The sequence below is a fragment of the Phoxinus phoxinus genome, assembly GCF_949152265.1.
Source record: "Phoxinus phoxinus genome assembly, chromosome: 3".
Lineage (NCBI taxonomy): Eukaryota > Metazoa > Chordata > Actinopteri > Cypriniformes > Leuciscidae > Phoxinus > Phoxinus phoxinus.
Genome location: NC_136878.1, coordinates 24,992,114 through 25,017,762, shown reverse-complemented (window position 1 = coordinate 25,017,762; position 25,649 = coordinate 24,992,114). Strand labels below are relative to the sequence as shown.

The 25,649-nt window shown below is 36.8% G+C and overlaps 2 protein-coding genes across 3 annotated transcripts in view; one reads left to right on the top strand and one right to left on the bottom strand.

Annotated features, from left to right (window-relative positions):
• Positions 1 to 25,649, top strand: part of antxr2a (ANTXR cell adhesion molecule 2a) — a 115,141-nt gene that overhangs the window by 26,546 nt on the left and 62,946 nt on the right. The gene's annotated exons all lie outside the window — the stretch shown is intronic.
• On the bottom strand, positions 12,071 to 17,141 carry prdm8b (PR domain containing 8b). The gene is made up of 4 exons (XM_079606336.1): positions 16,878 to 17,141; positions 14,724 to 14,948; positions 14,259 to 14,490; positions 12,071 to 13,939 (listed from the first exon to the last, which is right to left on the bottom strand). Exons 1-4 carry the CDS (start codon positions 16,878 to 16,880, stop codon positions 12,687 to 12,689), a joined length of 1,713 nt encoding a protein of 570 aa, XP_079462462.1. The 5' UTR covers positions 16,881 to 17,141; the 3' UTR covers positions 12,071 to 12,686.

Genomic DNA, 25,649 nt, shown 5'->3' with positions numbered 1-25,649 from the left:
ATATATATTATATATATATATATATATAAAGCAGGCTACATATATACATGTACATACATAACTTAATGACCTTGACATTCAGTGCTAAAGGGTGGCCTCATGTGTTGATTTTGATTTGGTGTACAAATGTTTTCAAAAATGATAATGTTATATAATGAAATCTCTCCATTGCTGATTTTTTAAATAATATTTTATAGCCTAATATTAATCAACTTTGCGACTGAATATTAGACTGATAAAATTTGCAAAGTTACCCCACATAAAATCTAAATGATTTTTAAAGTCGGTTAGGCTATGAATTGGAATTTGTATAGGCCTTATGTATTTCTGCATCATGTCACCTGAATGACCCACATACATAGCCTACTCTTTCTGCATTTTAAGAACAAGGGAACATGTAGCCTACCATTGGGTGGACAATTGTCGAATCTTAGACAATTAGTTTTCAAAGTGAAAATCTTGATATTTTAAAAATGAATGACAGGTAAAATAGTCAGCATCTCTTAAAATGTTATGTGTATTTTTCAAGAATCTCTTTAAAAAGATAAATTGTATGTTTGTACTCTTTGGTAATTGGCTCAATGCCAAGCTGTTACATGGATTAATTTAATGTAGCACATGTTAATGACAACACAGAATTAATCAAAATGTATTATTTAAATGAACAGTATGTTACAATTTGATTGGAGCCTTTGAAAGCCTCTCAGTTTCTTTTCATTGGCCCTCTAATAATTAAACAATAGTGATGTCGAGGCCAGTTGTTTTAATACAGCTATACCTGCTGAGAGAAAAGCAGCACTACACATTTTCTGTTTAAAGTACCGCACAGTGGGAATTTCACTGTTCATGTCTGAAACATGAATTTTAATCATCTATACACAATACTGTGTTGGATAGTTAAACATGAGCTTAATTTCAACATACATGCGTGTTCAAAACCTGGAAAGTTTGTCTTTGCCGTTTTATCAGTAACCAAAAACGTTTGCTTTTTGCATGATGCTTCATTTCTGCCAGTAGGCATTAGTATAATTCCAAGATTCACATTCCAACCAAAACATTTTTTGCACCTTTAATGGAACACTATAAATAGCATAATTCAAAATGTGTCCCTTTATATTTGAAAAGTGCGAGCAAGCCATCTAAATACAAGATCACTGAGGTTTTAATATTGGAAAAATATTTGGAACTCACTTAAATAATGTGGTCAAATTTGGCATTTTTAATTCATATCATGGCAATTGAAGCCATTGAGATATAGTATACTTGCATTTCGTTATGAACTAGTCAAACAATTTGTTGCACAGCAAGGATCATATGCATGGTATATGCTCCTGTTCTCTTATGCATGAATTTCCTTGGCCTAGAGCATTTGTAGATTTTGCTCACAGAATCTTAAGTTACCTTTAAGATGTGATGGCAGCCTTCAGTAATTTGAAAGGAATGTGTTCTGAAAACATTACAAACTTAATCACTAGATAAATGACTGAGACATGGAGGTCTGTAATGTAGTCTCCTCTTTGTTTCACTTGCTGCACAACATGGATTGATCACTTTAATGTAAACAGTGCAGAACTGTTTACCTCCCAAATTGTAAAGGCCATTTGTTTGTGTTGGACCCTCCAGTAACTGCAATGAGGAATTACCCTAGATGAGTATAAACACCAATGATCCTGATTGATTCATCAATGATCCTGGATTTTTACAACTTTGTAGTATCATGCAGGGTTTTCTCTCCTGGGGAAGAGTCATTTGTTATTGTTTTGGCACAAGTGATCATTATCTGTGAATTAAGCTTTTGAGTAACAGGGGAGGAGATGAGTTTTCAGGTACTGCCACACATGACAGCGTCTGGATAGTATTAAGACATTTAAAGATGGCCACTCAATGATTTTGTCTGTTGGCTGATGGTGGTTACTGGTTAGCTTAACTGGTTTGGCAATGTTGGTTAAAATAAGAGATTCAGTGGGGTTCTACATGGGGGTCTTGTTCTTGACTGAAATGCCAAAAAGGTTCTGAGAAATGTGTCAAATGATTGCATACTTTCACAGGTTATTTCAGTTTATTTCTAGTGAAAAGTTTTTTACGTGCTGTTTAATAAATTAAATTTAATCAAAATTGAATCAATAAAATGATCTCATGATGGGAACCCCTAAAAGGTTCTACATTTACAGTATGAAGCATCTGTATAGAGTCTTTCTTCTAAGAGTACTGTCATTTTGTTTTCTCTTTATTAAAAGATAATGCTTTGTGTTTGTTATGAATTAAATGTACAGTAAATGTAACTGCAAAAGTTTTTTTTATAAGCAGTCAAATATTAAATTAATTCTTTGACTTGCTGTTTTTTTATCATATAATGTGGAAGCTAATATGTGCAAATAGGGAACAATTTTTTTTTTTATAATGCATTAAGAGTATTAGTTAAAGAGATGAAAACTTCTAAATTACTAAAATAGATAGTTGTTTCTTAATTTCCTGCTACGTGTGATTTGTGTTGTTTTACGAGCTCTTTTACAGCCCACTGATTTGGGAATTACTATTATTTTTAAGTCACAATGTGACAAGGGAATTTCCATTTGCTTGAGGGTGTTTCTCTGATGATTTATGTAGATTTCCTATTGAAATAACAATCAAGTTGAGTATGTGTTGTGACCCCAGAACCACTTTCTCAACCTTAGTCCTTTGCAAACGTGCCCACAGTCTGCTGAAACATTCCACCGCAGCAAGGCGGAACAGGAGAGAAGGTTTTTACTCTCCGTCTTGAGGTTTCCTCAAACCAAAGACATATTTTTAAGCTGTACTCTAAGGGTCAAAGATTTTTCACCCTATTCCCTCCTCCTATTCCTGAGATTCGGAGCATGAGGCGACGTGAAAATGGCCACACATTTCAAACACGTCCTTTCAAAACAGCCCACAGATGAGCCAAGCATTTAATCTGTAATAGATCTAAACATTTGCTTTGGACAAAGTAGGCCCTCATTCATTTATGAGAAAGCCAGTGCTGTGTTTTTGCAAAGTGTCCGAGGGCATTTGGTGTGGAACAAAGAAGCACCTGTTCACTTGTTACAGACAGAGCTGCCTGTCAGTGCACTGAAATCGCTGACGAGACGCTGTCAGTGGAGAGCGATCAGTACCTACTGACAGATTTGGCAAGATAAAAGCGAGCAGGGTAAGCACTGCACACACACACACACACACACACACACACACACACACACACACACACACACACACACACACACCCCCCACCCCCTCGCTAGAAACACCAGAGGTAAATTAAAGGTTACCAATGTGCATTTAAAAAGTGTCAGTGAGTATCATCAGTGAAGTTTACCTTTATGTTTGATCTGTTACTGCAGCATCTGATTATGCATAATTCATATTAAAATAGAATATTTTTGTGGGGAGTTTGCTAAGATGTTATATATATATTAGGGCTGTCAAAAAGATTAATCGCGATTAATCGCATAAAAATAAAAGTTTGTGTTTACATAATATATGTGTGTCTACTGTGTATAATTATTTCTATATATAAAAACACACACAATCATGTATATATTTAAGAAAAATTGGTTATTTATATATAAAATATTTATATATAATATAAATTATATAAATGTATATACAGTATATAAATGCAAATATTTCTTAACATGAATGTGTGTGTATTTATACATAATAATTATGATATATATACATATATATATATACTGTATATCTTAGCAAATATATATATATATATGTATATATATGATGTGATTTGTTAGTTCTCTTGAACCATATTTAACTGACAAATGTAACGCACTCCAAAAAAGTTAGGACAGAGGACCACTGTCACATCGCCTTTCCGTTTAATTACACTTTTTAAACATTTGGTAATTGAGGATACTTATTGTTGCAGTTTTGCAAGTGGTATTTTTACCCAATCTCACCTGATATAAGACATCTTCTCAACAGTCCGTAGTCGTCGTTTTCTGATTCTCCTGTTCATGATAGGCCATACATGTTCAATAAGAGACAGATCTGACAGAGATCAGAGACAGACGCCCCACTGATGCACTGCAATACCAGGACAGATGTTTGCTTTTGCACCCGTCACAGATAAAAGTCGTGATGGTCCCTTTCGTCTTTGGGACTGAGAACTCGTTGTCTGTTTTTTCCAAAAACAAGCTGAAACATGGACTCGTCTGACCACAGCACACATTTCCACTGCATACAGACCATCTGAGATGAGCTCGGGCACAGAGAACTCTGTAGCATCTCTGCATAGAACTGAATAGCTTTCTCCTTGAGTAACAGAGATTCAAGTTGCATTTCTTGATGCAGCATGAGACTGTGTTAAAACAGTTTTTCAAAGTATACTCCTGAGCACACGTGGCTATATTTCACAAAGTAGCATGATGTTTTCTCATTCCCATCTGAGGGCTCAAAGGTGACGCACATTCAATGGAGGTCTCCTGCCTTGCCCTATATGTAGGGCAAGATTTCTCAGGATTCCCTTAATCTTTTCACAATATTATGTATGGTAGATGGTGGAAGACATACATTCTTTGCAATCTTGCATTGAGAAATGTGATTTTTGAATAGTTTGACAATTCTCTCATGAAATATGGCACAAAGTGGTGAGTCATGACGCATTACCCATCTTTGACCCAAGACAGAGAAGCTCTTTTACACCAATACCATCACCTATTTCCAATTCACCTGCAGATTGTGGACAGTTTAATAAACAGTTTAACTTGGATATTAACTTTTACTTTGCCTCTGTCCGAACTTTTTTGTTGTGTTGCAGCCATCAAATGCAAAATGTATTTATATTTACAAAATAACATGATGTTGGTCAGTAAAAACATTTCAAAACATTTCTTTGTACTTTTGTCAGTTTAAAAAAGGTTCAAGAGAATTAACAAATCACAGATTATGGATTTTATTGCATTTATATATATATATATATAATATGAAATTATTCAAGTGCTTAGACATTTTATATACATTAATAATAGAAATAATATATACATTATTTAATATACATATATATATATTTATTGCATATATATATATATATATATATATATATATATATATATATATATAATATGAAATTATTCAAGTGCTTAGACATTTTATATACATTATTTATATACTTACAGACAATACATTATTTTGTCCTTAAAAATTGTATCTGGAGAATGTCCAGACTGGTTCGCTGATAGAAAAGCAACAGTAGCTCTAATAACCACAGGTTACTACAGAGGTGTGCAGAAGAGCATCTCTGAATGCACAACACATCGAACATTGAAGCAGATGTGTCTCAATTTCTGCTGCAACATTCAGGTGGCAGGGTCAGAATTTGGCGTAAACAACATGAAAGCATGGATCCATCCTGCCCTGTATCAACGGTTCAGGCTTGTGTTGGTGTAATGGTGTGGGGGATATTTTATTTGGTCTCTTAGTACCAACTGAGCATTGTTTAATGCCACAGCCTAACTGAGTATTGTTGCTGACCATGTCCATCATCTGATGGCTACTTCCAGCAGGATAATGCGCCATGTCACAAAGCTCAATCATCATCAAAGTAATTATTTGAACATGACAATGAGTTCACTATACTCAAATGTCCTCCACAGTCACCAGATCTCAATCTAATAGAGCAAATTTGTAATGCTAAAAAAAAGGAACATCATGGCTGGGCAGCCGACAAACCGGCAGCGACTGTTTGGTCAAAATGGACCAAATCTCTGTGGAATGTTTCCAGCACCTTGTTGTATTCATGCCTCAATGAATTAAGGCAGTTCTGAAGGCAAAAGAGGTCCAACCTGGTACTATACCTAATAAAGTTGCTGGTGAGTGTATAACTTTTTCGCTAAAAAAAACCACACATAATTTGTCCTTTTTATCTGGAGGTCAGAATTGTTTTACAGTATAACATGAATGTATCATGTTCCATTTGTCTTTTTAACAAAAATACCAATTTAATTTTTAGTAACAACTTAGCCCAAATTAGTTGACTTTACTAGAAAATTGCGTTCCACTAATCCATTTTAGTTTTTACACAGGGTGAACCTAAACAGGTTAAGTTAACATAGAATCCTAAGTGGGTGCAGTACACAAATCAAGCTTACATTAGTAGACTTTACTGAAAATCATTAGTTCACATTATTATTATCTATAGGTTTTTACTCTTAGCTGATTTGAGCTAAGACATACTCCACCTCATCTTTGAGCTTGTCTCTTATTGACCCCCGACTATGTAGCCTCTGAAAAACCTCAAATGTTCAACAACAGCCCTTTTGCAATACATTATCCAATCTGCTTCTCTAGACTCTGCGTCTTCCTTTGAGTGCCAGGCTTTTGCTCCAGCCTCCATTCCTCCAGGTCATAGTTACTTGGGGCTACGGAAATTGCTGGACTCTCTGATGTAGTCTCATATCCCTCTTGTGGACTAGAGAAATGCATCTTTTGAAGTCTTCCCATACTCCCCCTTCTTTTCCCCCTCTCGTTCTTGGTAAAACCAACAAACAGTCTCCATTTTCTCCCTCTCACCAATCAACAGGGAGTTTCCTGTGCACTTCCCGTGGCATCAATCCACCTTCAGGCCTACCTGACCGCTCTGGCTCAAGGCACAGTAATCAGAGCTGGACACTCAAAATGTCTGCACAGCGTTGAAAGATTAGTTCCGTATAGTTTTACAGTGGCTTTCCGAAGGCCTATATTTTAACCTCCGTGCTTAAAGCAGCCTCTCTCTGAGAACAGCACCCATGTGCACTCACTGTGACAAATAGTCCAGAGCAAGAAACAACAACAAACCTGGTGGTAGTGAAGATAAAATGTGTGACCTGTACACTGCTTTAGTAAAGCATACAGCTTGTTCCAGTTAATGACCTGGCACGACCCAACAACGTCATGCTGGTGCTGGTGTCTGTATTAACAGTGCATGAATGACTGGTACATATTTTGTCCGGTTGCATAATTTATGTTCGATTGCGGTTCACCCCGTAGCCTTAGCAGAGTGAACAACAGCTGTGTCTGACATTGTTAGCGACTGAGCTACTGACACCTGTGTGCTCAGTATAACTGTAACTATGGAATGTGAACAAGAGCGGTTTGCTTTGATTTCAAATGCATGCAAAATCTACTTCCAAAAAAAAAAGTTTTTGTCCCATAAGCGTCAAAGACATAAGCAATGCATTCACTGACATGTTCAGCACATTAAAATCATTATTTTACCAGACATGTAAACTACCAAATAGTTTGCCCCAAAATTAAAATGATATCATTGTTTAGTCATGTTGTTGACGTGTATGACTTTATTTCTCTGTGTAAGGCAACAAATGGGTAACACTTTAGTTTAGGGTCCAATTCTCACTAATGAAGTTGCTTATTAGCATGCATATTTGGCTGGTTATTAGTACTTATAAAAAGCATAATAATGCCTTTTTGTGCTTGACCATATTCTACATCCCTTAATCCTACCCGAAACTTAACAACTACCTTACAAACTATTAATAAGCAGTTATTAGGAGTTTATTAAGGCAAACGTCATAGTTGAGAATCGGACCCTAATCTGTCACAAATTAAATACATTTGTTTTCCTAATCCTAGTTTAAGGATAATTCCGGTATTTAACACCTTGAGTCTATATTGTAGTTTGTTTTGGATGAACAAGAGTGGTGGACAACATTTTTTTGACAATAGTTCCTCTCTCGAGTTTTTGACTATAATAGAATTGGCCATGGACCCATTTAACATTGGAGTCAATGGGCATGTCCGAAAATGTCATTAAAACAGCCAATAATGTTCGTTTACAAAACTGTTAAACTCACCGAGTGGTTAGTGGTGTTCGTTGATGATTATAAACAATATATCGTCGCAATATATGATTCCAATCCGTTTATTTTGCTATAGTGGAACTATTTTTTCAGACACTTCACAACCGTGTAACTTCCGCTTAATATTTTAATCTGAAGCGTTAGCACACTCCCGACCACTTGATGGCGTTAACCGATGTTTATGTCTCGCGGGACACTCACGGTCACAGTCGAGTTCAACTTCATATTGCACTGGTCAGTGGTCACGTCTTTCAATATTTTCAAGGTTTTGTTTGTTTATTTCGCTTACTCTTCCGGAGCACAGTTGCTCTGCTCGCTAGCCTAATGAGAAACGGAAGCGAGCAAAAAGACTACATCGACCAAATAAACAGCCCCCTTTCCGTTTCCGGTAGCGCATTTATATTAACGAGCACTCAGTCCTTCAACAGAATTCAATGGGATTTTACAAAATGACGAATAAAACACGACAGAAACTGTATTTCGCAACACTTTTGGTTTCTGGAACATCAACTAACATCACTAATCACTCGGTGAGTTGCACAGTTTTGTAAGCGAACATTATTGGCGGTTTTAATGACATTTTCGGACATGCCCATTGACTCCAATGTTAAATGGGTCCATGGCCAATTCTTTTATAGTCAAAAACTCGAGAGAGGAACCATTGTCAAAAAAATGTTGTCCACCACTCTTGTTCATCCAAAACAAACTATAGACTCAAGGTGTTAAATACCGGAATTATCCTTTAATGCATGAACTAACGTTAACTAAGGGAGCTTTATTGAAAACTATTACAATGATTTCTTCATGAATTATATTTGTGAGTGAATCATCCATTAATATCAAAAACTGCGTTTGATATTATACGATTGTTGGTTAAAATACCCTAAAACTAAATAAGGTATATAAGCAAGAAATAAGAATCACAGAAGATCTCGAGATGCCTTAAATCAATTGATAATCTGTTTCTCTTTACTTGTAGATTTAGTGTATGACCCATGAAGGACAGAAGTTTGAAGAGGAGAGACAGGTGCAGTTTAAATACTCGCCTGCTCTCAGATCTGTCTATTACTCTCAGCAATGCTTAGAATTTGTAAGGCAGACACACAGAAGACAGGTACAAACAGTTGAGGAGGACAGAGATCATGCTAAGTGCAAAAGCATGTCTATAAAGTGAATCTGTTCATCTTTGATGTGAACACTAAGTGTAAATTTGTCCATGTCAGCGCGGAGGAAGATTGAATGTGTGCTGCTTCAAAATAACTTAAGCAGGCTGTTGTGTGTGCTTGTTCATAGATAGATTCAACCAATGGGCCTATGACACAATCATAGCTAATCCATGGACTAAACAGGCTTTTAAAGGTGGAATTAACTGTTAAAGACAAACAGTTATATAAATTTATATATATTTTACTCCTAGACGATCATAGCATTCTGCGGTCCAATATTTCCTAATATTCGCCGTCTTCTATGGCAACGTTGAGTATCAGATCATTCGTGAACTTTCACACTTCTCATATCAAACCACTGACTCATTTATGAAAGTCTGCATGAAACAGACTTTTCTTCCCTATTGTGGCCTTTATATCCGAGTAAAACAGCTTCTCGGACAAGAAAAAAATATAGGACGAGATTGGGAAAAACAAAGATAATTGGATTGGAAAAAACTGTTTCAGTCTTTCTACTTTTCAAGTTGAATTTAATTTAGTTACTTGCTATTTTTTTGTAATTATTTGTGAAATTTACTAGCAATTGTTTCTACACCATTTTTTTTCAACGCTGTAATATTCCATAAAAAGAATGGTCAGTTTTTATTTCATGATGACTTTAATATTGTTGGAGATTTCTTGTTGTTAGGCCGATTATTTTGTACACTAATATTTTTTGCAGCAAGATAATTTTATATAAAAATATATTTATTTGGTAAGATTAGCAAAATTACACAGGGTGGCCTATTGGTTATTCTTTGGAGGAATGCAAACAGTAAATCAGCAGTTATAAATCATGCATTTGGCTTTCTCGTCATGATCTCGGATATCACTGCATCGTTAGTGTGAATAATCTATAAATACATCACTCGTACATACTGTCTGAGATTGGTGTGTTTCACACAGATCTATTTTGATGCAAGTGCCCCTTTGCCAAGATGTTACAGAACAACAGGAAGATGAAGGGAAGAGACAGATGCAGAGAAGAGCAGTTCAGCATATACACAATCACACGTCAAGTATGAGAAGCGGGCCAGCTAGGTTAGCCAAGGGTGACCACGTTGGCCACATGTGAGAGGGGTATAAACTGAGCCTGACCGAGAGGTGCTGAGTGAGACCGTGACAAATGTAACTGGAGATTATGATGGTACGGATGACTCCAGTCACAAAACATGGGTCAGGCAATAAATATCTTCACCAAATATAAGTGACCATCATCATCTCCCATTACCTCATTTTCTGGACTGTATTCTTTGATTATGTTTTATGATTGAGAAATGTTTTTTAGGTCCACCTATTAAATTGCAATCACACTGAATCAAAGTTCAGCACCTGCTAATAGTTTGTTTATTTTGTGTGTATTTTTTTATTAATTTTTTTATCTCTGAAGGCCACTTTATATATACATAAAGTGTAGGCTATATTATATTATGTTATATTATATTATATTATTAGTTATTTTAAAATAACATTGTTTTGGTCATGATTTAACTCTGTCGACCATTAGGTGGCAGACTAAGACTCTGCAATGCAAAATTCATTTGTAAAAAATCCTGATTTGGTTGAATTTTTCATTATAAGAGCTTGGTGTCACTGTTGAGCTATTTTAACAGCTTTTATCTCCCTCTTAGCGCCTTGGTTTCAAGCCCCACAATACAAGTTCTGATATTAAAATATAGGCTATATAGGCTATTTGACAGACGTATAAAAGCTAAGAAACAATATGGTGTTTTATTGTCTATTAAGGAAAAATAATAATTGCAAATCAAGTTGATTGTAACAGGTTATAAATTGGCACTGCTTTGTAATCCTTATGTTTTATATTACTTGTGGCCCATTTGATAAACATGTAATACATTTCTAAATCGATATTATATGCTTTCATCAGAGGCCGTTTGTATTTTTTCCTTTATACATTAGGCCTATGCAAATTTACATTCAAGGCTCTTGTTTCATTGTAGGCTATTTGTTGAACTGAGTCCATTTCTGTAGTTTCTTAAGACTATAGCTAGTCCTTTTAATATTCGCTAATGGAATTAAAGTAGGCTAGTAATGTTTAGCCTATAGGCTACTCTTATCGTAATTTCCTAAAGCACGCACTTTACAGAATGCACAAACAGTGAATTACGCGAAACGATTTGCACTTTTAATTTATGCTATTGTCGCGGTCACAAACCGCAAGTCGTTTGAAAACAAAGAGCGCGCATGTTTAACATAGCAGCCGTTTTTCGTTTATTTGTTTGTTTGTTTATTTAGTTTGCTATGTAGCCTATTGTATAAGAATTAAAATACCAAGATCGTGTTTCGGAGGTGTCACGCTATTTTAGATTTTAATTCAATGCATGGTTTTAGTGAAAATGTTACTTGTTTTAAATTATTATTATTAGGCATGTTATTGTTATTATTATTTTTATCATTATCATCATCACTGTTGTTGCTGGTATTGTTATTATAATACACTATAGGCCTATCAAAGGTTGGTTTACCTTAGCCTATAGCCTAGGCTAGGCCTACTCGCAGTGTCACTTTATTTTTCTTAAAAAAGATTAGACGCATGTAGCCTATTTTTTTAATGTATTTTATTTTGCATTTTTTTATTTGTAATTTTGTTCTTTTTTTTTTGTGGATTTCCCCACAATTATTTTGAGTGTCGAATCAGACTAAACTAATTCATTTAGAGCACGTATGCTATTATAGGCCCACGATATAAGCATTAGAATCCCGCATATTCTACAAAGTTGCTGATTTGCCCAAGACCAGTTCTTTGTGAAAAACAAACAAACAAACTCACTTTTAAGATGAGTGTCGAAACAGTAGAAGCCTAACCAGGACATGTGCGTAAATACGATATTAGGCTAGTGTGTGTGTGTGTGTGTGTGTGTGTGTGTGTGTCTGGTTTGAAAGGAAACTACCCACAACTGTAAACAGCATCCCTCTGCACTCTTTTTTTAGAGGATCAGCCTACTCTTTTATGTATTTTCAATGTTTAACGTATGATTTTCTGTCATTTTACAGCCAGGCAGAATTGATCACATAGTCAGGTGAAAATAAAGCTATTTTATTGTCAAAGCATTCAACATGATTAGATAAACTATCAAATAGTAAATTTCAGCAAAAGGAAGAAACACTGAATCTATTCCTCACAGACACAAAATATTACACTTTGTATTCAAACAAAACAAGTATTTACATTGTTTCGAATAGACTGCATCTTATACCAATAACTATAATTTACATGCACTCTTAAATACACTTCAACATCATGTTCCCAGTGTTCAATATCCTTATGCATATAGACATAACATGTCATTGAATAACTCTCAATGAAATGATCTGCATCTTAATTCATTTATATACATTATACATTAAATATATACAAAATTCAAAGTACACTTACATTATTACTGTCCCTTTTTTTCAAATAATAAGTGCTTCATATAATAAATAGATTTGAGGTTTTTAAGTGAAAATGCATCGTCATACACAAAAACATGACATTTGGAGAAATCAAAACAGTAATGTCTTTTTTAAAATGAGAGAAAATGTGTTGGCATTACTCCTCCAGATTAAACATATTCCATTTCGATTTTAAAGTTGCAAGGAAAAAATAAATAAAGGAGGAAATAAATAAATAAAAACATTAATCCTCAGAAATTCAGTTGTGAGAGGTCATGTGCCGGGAAAGGTGGTGCCGCTCCCTGAAAGACTCATTACAGATTGGACACTTTAACTTTTCTTCTCTCCTTCTTTTAATAAGAGGTTCCATGGCAAACTCCTTTTTGTGGTGCGAGCGCATGTGGTAGACCAGGTCAGAGGTCATGCGGAAGGAGGCATTGCATTTGGCACACCAGTTCTGGGCAGGCAGACAAAGGGAAGTGAATGAAGGGGGCAGGAGTGTGAGAGCAGAGGGCATTTGCAGCTGGATGGGGCCTGAGGCTTTGGGCCAGAAAGCTGTGGTGTACAGGAAAGGGTTCTGTTTTCCGATGCCACCCGGCACAGGGCAATTGCTGCCTAGCTCTGAGCCATGGAGCTTCGCGGCAAGGTGGTCCGCCTGGTAGAGTCTACTGGAGGAGACGGTGTCGCCCACTACAGGATGGCAGTCTACCGCCGGCAGAAGCTTGGGTGCCATGACAAGAGGTGATATCTGCGAGAAGGTGCGAGACGGCTGGCTAAAGGCACTCTTTCTCTCCGAGCCTCCACCACCCTGCTGGGGCACCGAAGTGAAAGCACTGCCAATTGACGAGGTCTCCATTCGGGACTGTGGGGGCTGAGTCTCGCTGAGAACCTGTCTGATGTTCAGGTGCTTTTCAGCCGGGTTGCTGCTGGGCCGGCCAGCCTCCTTGTTCTCTGAGTTGGAGCTGGAGTTTTTGCCGTTGTGCTTCAAGCCCTGAGGTGACTTCTTGACCTCTGTAAAGGCGCTCCTCTTGGTTTCCGTCGACTCTGAAACAGAGGGAGAAAAAGCCCGCCTGCTCTCGTCCAGACCGTACGCTCCACGGTACTGCTGAGCCGAGTTGGCCAGCTCCTCTTTGGATTTGAGAGGCTGAGATAATCCACTTTTCCTGCTGTCCTCCATGTCAGAGAACTTGCGCTTTCCAGAGTTCTCACTCAGGATCTCGGCCTCTTTGTCGCTCGGCGGACTGGTTCTGTTTTTCTCCATATCCCTGGCCAGATTGTGGAAGTCTGTGGATGGCTTTCCGTCCTGTGGATTTGAGAAGCCATCAGATCGGCCCAGTTTGGGACTGGACCTAGCAGGGGGTAGACTAGCCTGGTCACTGGCATCTTTGGCCTCCTCTTCTGGGCTGGCCATGCCTTGTAGTCTCTTAGTGCAGCGGAATCTCAGATGAGCCAAAAAGGGAAATTCGAACTGGAAGCGCTGGCTACAGTCTGGGCACAAAAAGGGTGACGTTCCTGAAACACATAATTTGGTGGGAGGAGAAAAGAAAAAGAAGAAACATTTTTAGAAACAGTGTCCTTAAACAGGTACATAATGATTATATGAATTCTGTAATGCATAATTTTATTAAGACATAATTTAGAAGAAAAAAAAACTCAAATTTTATTGTACGTTTTTTTATTTATAAATGATTAACATGTATAAATTTTTAAAAGCCTTTCATAACTCTATATTAATTATCCAAACACAGCAAACTATATTTATTTACTACCTAAACACAACCAACTTCTATTTTGGACCAAAATATAGCACATATTGATCTTCAAAGTGTACCTTTATTTTTCACTTGATTTCTGCCTGAGCTCAGGAGCAGCAGCTCAATGAGATCCTTGCCATACCACACCAGCAGCTCTTCGTCTTTCTCTATTCTCCTCAGTGACCTGTAGAATAGTTGGCCGTTCTTCACATAGGCCTCAAGGTTCTGTTCATCTCTGTCTCTCGCCGACTGGACCAGCCTCAGCCACATCAGGCCTTCTGAGGAGCTGTTGGCAGCTGACGTGTCCACCTGTGTCCGGTACCAGTAAAGCGCTTAGAACATCGGACCAATCGGTCAAATAGCCAATCAGTAATTCATTGCAAAGAATACAATTCCTCTAACCCAATTTTGTAAAAGCGAAATAAATATTGTAGTAGTAATTGGTGTAGCTTAAGTTAACAAACTATTAAGCCTGTATGGCTTGAATAAATTGACATGTCAAACACTCGACTTGTTGGAATTGAAATAAACAGTGACTATACCCTGAAGATGTAAGGCGCCGTTCGTTTGTCTGTGGACTTCAGAGCGATAAAGGCGATGCTGTCATACAGTGAAGTGTGACTCAGAACACATGGGCCAAAAATGGCATTTTCCGGAATGTCACAGGTTGTGTAGACGCTGGTAAATATATCCGTTAAACACTGCTGCATCGCTTTCGCGTCTCCATCCCAGGCCAGTCTGTGCGAACTGGATTCCTCCATCATTTGCTGCAAGACAAATTTTCAGTTAATTAAATGGGAATAAATACAACAGATTTTTTTTTTGTATTATATAAGGTATGTAAATTGTTTTAAATGTTTTATTTTCCATTTGTGATTTGGAGTCCCAAGTAAATCCAAACAGAAAGTGAATAACAAAACCTTTCAACACGCAGTAGGCTTTACTTTACATTTAGGCCAGTGTCTTTTTTCTTTCTTTCTTTTTTAAAGCTAATTATATTCGATTGATAAATAACTAAATTTACTGATATGGACCTATGTGCCTGAAAAAAAGCTTAAAGTAGGCCTACATTTTGTTGAATGTAGCTTAATACATTGTATGTTATTTAGCCTAATCTATTTTATAAAATTTAAGCATGTAGAATTAAAGGAGTTTTTTATTAATTCTGTAAACGAAGACAGAAAATATAAGTAGCCTAGCTAATCCAAGAAAAGGGGGAGGATGTATATTTCCTACAATGCATTAATTCGATTCAAACGCATGGCTGTGACCGTATTAGCCTACATTAATAGGCTAACTCTCAATGCGTATTCGAAAATATTTTACATGGCTTTGACAAGGAAAATCTGCCCTTATGAGACCGGTTGGTCTGTTTACAATCGGGGACCATATCGAATGGATTCAGTAGCACTATCAAAATCACTGTTTTCATGTCAGCTAACCTTTAGCTCCTTTTTACAAGAAGGAACGTATGTCTCCTTATTACCATAATCCACCACTTTCCTTCTGAGACTTTAATTAAGGCAGCACGCGGAGTTAATTATTTTTCTTCTCCAAACCCTTAATGCACATTTACAAACGAGGTAAATCTGTAGTACAGTATTTTTCGTGAATTGCAGTTTACTCTTGTAACTTGTAAGTGGGGTTTTAGCAGTATTTATAAAAAGGTGTGTAAATATTATATTTGTCTATATTCCATTTCCATATTTTTCGTGTCTCTTTAAATTGTTTATTATAATTTTAACAGAAGGGCATATTTCTCTGATTTTTCCATGATTCCTCAGCTTTTTGATAAGGTTAAAAATATATATATATATATTTTTAAACACTATGAAAAATTATTTATAACCACAAGAGTGAAGGACATTTTAGTTACTGCAGTAAAGCTGAAGGTAAAACTAAACTACACGAAATGTGTTAATGCAACTATTTTCCAGACACGTTTATTTAAAAAAAAAAAAACATCTTTATAATTCACAATTTACTTATTCGTTTACAGATTTTCAGCTGAGAGGTACAGGGTGCTGTTATAAAAAGACCGGTTTATTTTTTTACGTTTTATTTTACATAGGCTACATATAGGCTATAGCGCAAATAAGCCGACACTGGCGCGCGTAATACAAGAATAGTATAAAAACGTTAGCCTAGTTGAAATATGTAGCCTATAGGCTATATTTCTACACAACGTTTAAATTATCATTTTATTTATTATGAAGATGCTATTTCAAACGGTCACGTCCGGCTCTTGATTGTATTATCAGGACACAAATGCTAAAAGTTCCCCTCATCCATAAAAAGCCTTAGTGTGAATTTTGCCCTTCCTTTCACGATTCTCTCCTTTTGTAGCTGTGAGGTCCCACTCTCACTCCTGAGAATCACACAAAGGATCCACTGAATATGCATTTCAACTAAATACTATAATAGACCCACGAATATATGCGCATTTCTAAAATAGAGGAGACGGAACCCATTGACCTCATGTTTCAGGCTGAAATTTATTGCGCTTTTTATCTACGCTCTTGTTGTTATTCCAACTTTACGACTTTATGATGTGTAACCAGTTTCCCTGATTCAATGACTTTCCGTCTACCATCTGCGAGCTTTCGGTCGCGAGGATGCTGTTTGGGCTCTGCGTAGCCCCCATGTATAGGCTACTAGCCTCCGGTTGTTTTTATTGCAAAATTGTCATTACTCACCATGGTTCTAGGGTAAAATAATCCACAAGGTTTTGAAATTGCCGTCAATATATCTTTAAGTAGGCTCTTCAGCGTGTCCAGTGAAGTCCGTGCAGTCAGTACATTTCCCCGTCGGTTGAAAGTGACAGTGTTGCCGACCGTCTTATGATTCGCGAGCGCAGAGAGGCGTGCAGATGGGGCCGATAGACTGACTGAGTGGCACCCACATACACACTTTTTGTTTGCTGCACATAATCTGCCCAATGAGGCGTGACACGCTTCGTCTCCTCCCTTTAACTCTTCGGTCGCCGACAGTTAGTAGATGCAGAGCGCTTATGCTGAAACGTTGTCAAGTGCACTGCTGTCAGATGCAAATTTGCAGAGTATTTTATAATTCTGTTATATTTTCAAACAAAGAACACTCACATATTTTTAATGCATTTTAATGTTTGAATAATATTCAATAGACAATGCCTATGATGTTGTTTTTACATGTACATTGTAAATTGTTGTTACATTTATGGTCAAAAATGGAAGTTGTTGTTGCAGACATTTCCTGTAAAAGTACAGTAGCGATGTTACATGCATTACGCGGGGTAGCATTTTGATTATTGTAATTAAGCCTACAGTCAACAATAGCTATAAGTCTTTACATTACATGATGTGGACATACCAACCTATGTGGGCTATCTTTCTGTTACTGTTATATGTAGGCTACTGATAATAACACAAAGGAAGGTCACATGATGACTTCTACTGTGGCCAATAATAACAAAGACGGGAGCCCAGTATTAGACTACCCACACAAACACCATCAGGGTAAAATAAAGCAGTAAAGATGAACTAAACAACACATAAAACGCTTCAACTCCAGTAACTTTTAAAATAAAATCCAAAACAAATGTTATGGTTCGAGCACTTTCTATAAATTCTAAGACAGTGTTAACAACATTTTACTGTAAAAATGTATGCATTGCTTTAATAAATACAATTAGTCTCCTAAGCAAAATACAGTTGTATTTTACAGTAACATTAGCCCTACATGTAGGCTACATGCAGCCTATGTCTTTATTTATATTTAGCTATATTGTCAACCATTTTTCTTTTTAAAGTATGCTTTTCTTTTAAAACATTATAAGTTAACGTATCCGATTAACACACTTTATGTAGCATTTTTCTGTTAAAATCCTTTTTAAGAAGGTTAGAATAAATAGCCTAGACTAATTTCGTTTGCTCGGTTTTACCTACAGGCCTGCTGATTTCATGAACGTGCCAATATCAAAATGGCCAAGAAAAAGTTTCTCCGTGTAACTCTGGGTTGCTGTTGGTGTTCATTGTGTATTTTTGTCACACAGCTTCCTTAATATGCAGGGACTGCTGTCTTCGCTTGGACGTTTAAATAGAGCCATGCAACATGTCGCCACTTGCAACGTGATCCAGCTCTAAATTATGTCGTTGTATTAGGCTAACTACAGTTAGCAAAATACTCGATTGATACAACGGCATCTGTGGTGCTCTTAGCTATGCGGCTGCAGCCTGAGATAGATACGGCTCATGAGCGCGGAGGCTTGTCGCGTGCACACCTGCTGTGGCGCTCCATCTGAAGGAGAGCAGCGCGAGAGCTCCGCGTGCTCAACCTGACCTCAGCACGACTGGATTCTGATGTCTGTATTAACATCTGTGGGAGACAGCAGTGAGTATTTCAGCTACACACCAGAGTTTCTGTCAACACATTGAGCCGGTATGCTATACAGACACGATGTTTTTAACTGATATGGCGACATAACATTAATCAGTTTGAAGATTTAATAAGCTCAACAAATCAATAGATTTGTCAATTTTTGACATTGGATGGCGTCCAGTTCAAAACCTTGATTGAGATAATTAATAAATTGTCATATAAGACCGATTTAAACTAGCCTACTTCATGCTGATTTATTCATCATTCTTGTGGTTTGTACCTCTAATATCTTTTATCAGAAGATACATGCATGTGTTGCTGCCATATGAAGACCTTTTTTGAAATACTATGGCAAATAACCACCAAAGTGCAATATATACAATCTTTCAGTTTGGGGCTGTTAACTGGTGAAGTGCATGACAGAATCAAGAAAGTGTAACTGATTTAACTGACTCTTCAGCTTGTTCTGGCTCCAGCATCTCGTGCATTTAACAGTTCCTTTAACTGAAGATGTCTTCAAATAAATCTCCATATTTAATTTACAACTGAGTGAATTATACTAATATTTTTTTTAAACATATTTTGTCCTTTACACTGATAAAGAGAGCACTACACTGAAATAAAATGTTATTGTAACACCATTCTCTCCCAATTTAGAGCTCTTCATGGCAAATTACAAAAGAATAACTCAAATATCAACAGTGCATCAAGTGTATCCAATTCAGATTGATATGGTAAATTGTTTTTGCTCTGCACAAAGTACAGTTTTTCTTGTAAAATGTCTTTTTCCATAATAATTACTTTCTTTGTATTTCTTCCACGTAAATGATTCTTTTCCAGGCTCTTTACCACAGATAAAATATTTAGTGCAATTTGCATTATGCATTTCAAATGATGGGACTTGTCCCACCCTTCCCTGTGCAATTGTTGTTTTATGCTGAGGCCTTTGACATATAGAGATTTACACAGTATTAACCTTAAATCTGTTCTCGCCCCAAACACTTGTCCAGCCAAGCATGATAAGGACTTTTTTCTTTCAGAGTGTTCTGAAAGCTTGCTCAATCAGTAGCCATCTGCTTAGCTCATGAACTGCAGGTTCATGGTGGCTGGCAGAGGCTGTTCAGTGGACAGAATTAATCTCCCCTTCTCCTCCTTTATTGTCCTAAAACATATAGCCCCCGTTTTTAGCATTGCTTTACCGTCTCAGTATAAGTACAACGCGGAGCAGATTTCTCTGTGGCGTGCTCGTATACGGAGGCTAATTGTAGCACTTTGATGCCATTTGTCAGCGCAACATGAACCTGATGTTAAACAAGGTTTTTGTCCCAAAGACATTTATTAAATATTAACAGGGACTTGAAAGAGTTTAAGATATTCTTTTGTATTAACAGTCTATCTGATTATAAGACAATAATCCAGTGTTTAAGAAGGAGAAAGGAAAGATTGTGGTCTTGAACTATAAGCTGCCGGGGGATTAAGAACAACTCTATTCTGGACATTCAGACAAGCCGTGCGCTAACCTAGAATGATATGATTTTATTAGAAGGAGAAATATTAACATACTACAAACAGATGTAAGTCAGAGCATAATTAAAATTTACAGGGGTCTGTTTTTTTTTTTAATTTAGCAATTCAGCTGTTGTGCTGCTTTTCTTGCAGGAGATTAAGGATGATAACATATACTGCATGCATCATGATAACAATAGGGATCAGCTAATGGAGGGACAAGACTCATATTTATACAGTGACATTATCATATTGGCAAGAGAACACAGATGTAAACTATATTACATACAATATTTTACAATATATAAGCTTGTGACTGTTCATTTACAGCAGTGTCAGTGAAAATATGTTTAGGCTCTTTTGTATCAAAATGGAATGCAAAAATTGATCAAAATTTAATGCAAAAATTGATCAATATTTAATGCAAAAATTGATAAAGGTTGTTGCTTAAATAACAACTTACTTAAATGTAAAACCTGGATGGATGGATGGATGGATGGATGGATGGATGGATGGATGGATGGATGGATGGATGGATGGATGGATGGATGGATGGATGGATGGATGGATATCGATACATACATAGTTCGATACATGTGATAGATAGATTGACACATATGCAAGTAGATATAAAGAAAGTTTATTGGGCCAGTGCACTGAGCTGAAGACTTAACATGGTCTTTCCAATGGAGGGCAGAAGAGGAAAAGGAAGGAGTCTAAACCCTGCAAAGAGGAAGACAAAACAGTGGTCTTGGTACAGTATGTGAGTGTTAAGAGCAGAGGGAAAGAAGATTTGAGCATTTTCTGTCTGTCTCTTTCTCATCGTCATGCGCACAACGGTGCTTTTCCAGGGCTTACAGAAGACTCACAGGTAGAATCCCAAATCCATCTCCTTTAATCCTTAAAGTGACCAAATACTCCAATTTATATGAACTCTCAGAGCTGCACGTGCATAAAATGGTTCTTTTAAAGGAGTACAAAATGGTAAAAGGAATAATTAATAATGAGCCACTTTTATATCGGATCCAGTGATTATACAAATGGAGGAAACCGCCAAAAATATTCTGTTATGGCATATGGCACTTCAGCTGCCATATGTGCCAGTTTTCACTGAAATTGGCACCACGGCTCATGATGGTCAGTTGTGACTGCCAAAAACACAGCGAGGGCTGTGCAGAGAGAGCGAGATGAAGAGGGGGGAGGGGAGGGGGGGGCTTCATTTCCTCAGACAAGTGCACTGATGTCCTCCTGCATCTCCCACAGCACAAAAGAGTGAGTTAGCTAGTGTTAGAGGAGAGAAGATTTGGGCAATAGGAGAAACTGGTGCTGGGGAATCATATTTTACTCACCCTCCCTTTCAATGTTTAGACCCTTCAGCCTTTGTGTTCATTCAACTTCGCTGTGAAGTGGAGGAGAAATTGATGGGAAAACATTGCTTTGGCATTCAGAGCATGACATTTGTTATGTAGTCCCACACTCATTACAACTTGTAATAATTTGTATGAGATGGCAAAATCATGGCGCTTGAACAAATTACTTTTTATGACTTTTCGTGAGACTGTTTTGCTCTGATAACCAAAGGAGAAAAAGTTTAGCTTTTCCGTGTACAGAAAGTTTTGGAATTGTTTCAATTAAAAATAAGGATTCATTGACAATTAAATACTTTCAGATATTGATAAACCAATATTTATTTCTATGTTCATAACTGATAAATGGCATGGCAGATATACTTATTTTGTCAAGATAAATTGACAATTAAAAATCAATTCAATTATTTTAAATGCTACAAGTGCATTTATGCATCACAATGTTATGTTGTATGTTTTTTTAAGACCTAAAGATTACATTTACCTGTTATTAAAATGTTATGTTACTGTTATGATTATGCTGATACAGGAAATATATTTATAAAAATAATGAAAATGAGCATGCACAATTGAACATGAAATTTTGACATCAATAATTTGTATATTTTTATGTTCATATTTTTTATATTCTTAAAATATTTGTAAATTTTCCCAATTAAAAAAAAAAATCTAATGTTGAATATCACGAGAAGTTAGTTTTCTAATAATGTCCCTCTGTTCCCTGAAATCATCTGCACCATGTTAAAAACCTCCAGAATTCATGGAGATGTGGACATTCTGTTTGTAGTCGATGATACCTGTTCATAGTGCAAGACAGTGAGTCCAGCCCTGGCTCTGCAGGCCTAGTCATCCAGGTTTCAGATCATTCCTTGCAGCCAAGCTGCCAGACTAGCTCAGGGTTCACGGCTGAGCTGAGCCACCATGGCAAGTTTTAATGTTCCAGGTTTTGGACGGCCCCAGGGCATATGCTCACCCTCCCTTCCCTAAGAGGAAAGCTCACGTCTGGTGGCGAAGGACTGGGCCTGGCCCCAGCAGTCCTTCAGATTCTCTCTTGCACAGGCCTTTCACATGCCACTCCATCATGGACAGGATAACAGAGTGATGCTATACAGCACATCATGTCTTAAAGTCTTGACTGTTATTTGTTATTTCACATATATAGTATCCCCCTAAAATTTTAATAGCATATTGTGTTGTTACATCATGAGATAAATGTTTTTCTCCAAAACACGCTGGCCATAATTATTGGCACCATTTTATTATTTACCTTTTGCCAAGATAACAGCTCTGAGTTTTCTCCTACAATGCCTGATGAGTTTGGAGAACACGTGACAAAAGATCAGAGACCATTCCTCCGTACAGAATCTCTCCAGATCCTTCAGATTCCCAGCTCATTCCCATGTTGGTGCTCCTTCTCTTGAGTTCACTCAACTCACCAGGTCAGGGAACTGGGGCGGCCATGGCAGAAGCTACCATTTGTGCTCAGTGACACGTTTTTGTGTTGATTTTGATGTTTTGTTTTGGATCAGATGGAAGATCCAACCACAACCCATTATAAGATTTATAGCAGAGGCCGTCAGGTTTTGATTTTTTATCTGTTGGCATTTGCTAGAATCCATGAGACCATGTAGTATCTGAACAAGAAGTCCAGGACCTCCAGCAAAAAAAAATAGATACACAACAATAAAGACCAAGCAGTATATTTAACTGTGGGCATTGGGTACTTTTTATCCCTTTTTGCTCCAAACCCATCTGGTGGGTTTGCTGCCAAAAAGTTTAATCTGACAATAGAATCTGGTCCCTTTAGAAGTTGAACTGAATATGCTGGAGTTTCCTTGAAACCCTCATGTGGTGATGTACTGTAGGTGTTCTTTTGATACTTATTTTTTAGTCTTTCTGCCCCAAGACTCAACTAATCTCTGCAATTCTTCATCTGTGATCCTTGGATAGTTTTTGGCCACTCAAACTTTCCTCCTCAGTGCATTAAGGCAATATAGACGCACGTTCTCTTCCAGGCAGATTCGTTTCAATGCTTTAGCTATTTTCTTACAGCCACTTTCATTTTTGTGAAGTTCAACGATCTTTTGCTGCACATCAGAACTATATATTTTTTGGTTTTACTCATTGTGATGGATGATCAAGGGAATATGGCTTTGTGTTTCCTCATATTTATACTCCTTTGAAAGAAGTGAAGTCATAGCTAGACAATTTCATGTTTTTCAACCTGGTTTGCTAAAAAAATTAAATATTAATTGGAATTCAATTAATTAATTGGACCTTCAGATACATTTTCCGCGTTAAAAAATCTAGGAGTGCCAATAATTGTTTCCATTTTGAAATATTTCAAAAGTTTGAAATAATTGTTAATGTTTTTTGTAATTAAAAAAATATAGTGTCTAATGCTTGCAAGATTGCATTTATTTGATTAAAAACAACAACAGTATAAACATTATTGTGAAATATTATATTTGTATTTTGGTGTACTATTGTACTATTTGTATATTGGTGTATACCTATATGTACTATTGGTGTGCATGTTCCAATATCTAAGATATTTTTGAGGAGGCATATTTAAAACAACAGCACTCTAGCTTGTGATATTACTTAATTGTTATGTGATTTTGGACTGTTTTTCTATTTTCCTATGAGCCTACTAAAGGCTGAAATGCAGCTGTTGTTCTCCATAAATTAAACTCTGCCATGATAACAGCAGCACACTCAGGAGTATTGACATTTGATGTTGTTGTTGTGTGTGTGTGAGAGTTTTAGGAAGGTGTGTTTGATGTTGCAGAAGAGGGGTGAGATGGTAAGTTGATGGCAAATGCCTTGAGGAGAAGCTGTCAGCACAGCCGGTTACCTCTGAAACCCCGGTGGCCTGAGCCGACCGTGGCAGAGTGAATCAAAGACTGTCAGCAAACCCACGGAATGGTGGGACTCTGCGGGCTGGCCCCCAGATCACCAGTGTTTATGAGGGAGTTTTACGGCACAGAGGCAGTGTTCTGTATTTCTGTTTCCCAGCTCTGGGAGTAGATAGTGGCACTGAGGAAAAAAAGTTGTTCAAACTGGCGAAATATCAATGAGCAGAGGATGTGAGGGGTCTGTGGATACACACCTCGATCAAAGTCACAGAATAGTTTGCACACTGGTAAAAACTAAAATGTATTAGTAATTGCAAAGTAAAAAAAATATATATATATATTATAAAAACCCTCCCAATTTTTATTTTAGCTTTAAGGGCCAGAACATGTTCTGGCTAGAATCAATTGCAGATCCAACTCTCAACCTCTAATAATTATATATGAATTTAGCCCGAGAGAAGAAGCTTGATTTAACTAGAATGGGGCACAGTCTTGCCACACTCCTCGAGCTGTAAGCGACTGCAGTGTTTGTCAATGATTGGTCCTGAGCCTTATAAAAGTTCAACTGAAGCATGACATCCATTCTACCATCCATGAGAGAGCGGAAGAGAGTGTGGCGCTTTATATTAGGTTAATTTGGGTTGACGCTGTGCAGCTCAATGTCCTGCTAAATATTGCAGAGATTGGCCTGAGATTACTGGTATCATAAGTGTTCATATTTAATCTTGTTTAGGTACTCTGGAACACACATCCGTGGTGTCTATTAGTGTCAGCGTCATTTAATGAATGATAAGAGACTTCATAGAAGGGAGACACGTGCTCTAAGTGGGCTGTTAAAAAGCTGGGATCAAATTATAGACATTGCTAGACAATCAGATAGACAATATCTATGTAGTCCATCTCTGCTTGCTTTGGAATTTAGATGTTCATTTTTTTTTTTTGGCTCTTTATGAAATCATTTGAATTAATTACTCTCTTATTGGTGTTCTGCCATATATAGAAACATAGGATGACTGAGATGACTTAAAGACATGAAAGGAGCCAGAATTTGATAAATAATGCAATTTAATCACGTTTTGTTTAAAAGTCAGTAAAACTTTACTCTCTTTAAGATATTGAGACTTGTATATTCTTGTTACAAAAAAACTTCTTCTTTTTTTTAAATCCTGAAAAACATGCGTGACACCGAAGACTAGAGTATGGCTGTTGAAAATTCAGCTTTGCATCACATAAATATTAATAATAAAATTATATATATATATATATATATATATATATATATATATATATATATATATATATATATATATAAAATAGAAGACAGATCATATACATTTTATTTCACAATATTATGGTTTTACTCTAAAATGTTGTTTTTTTA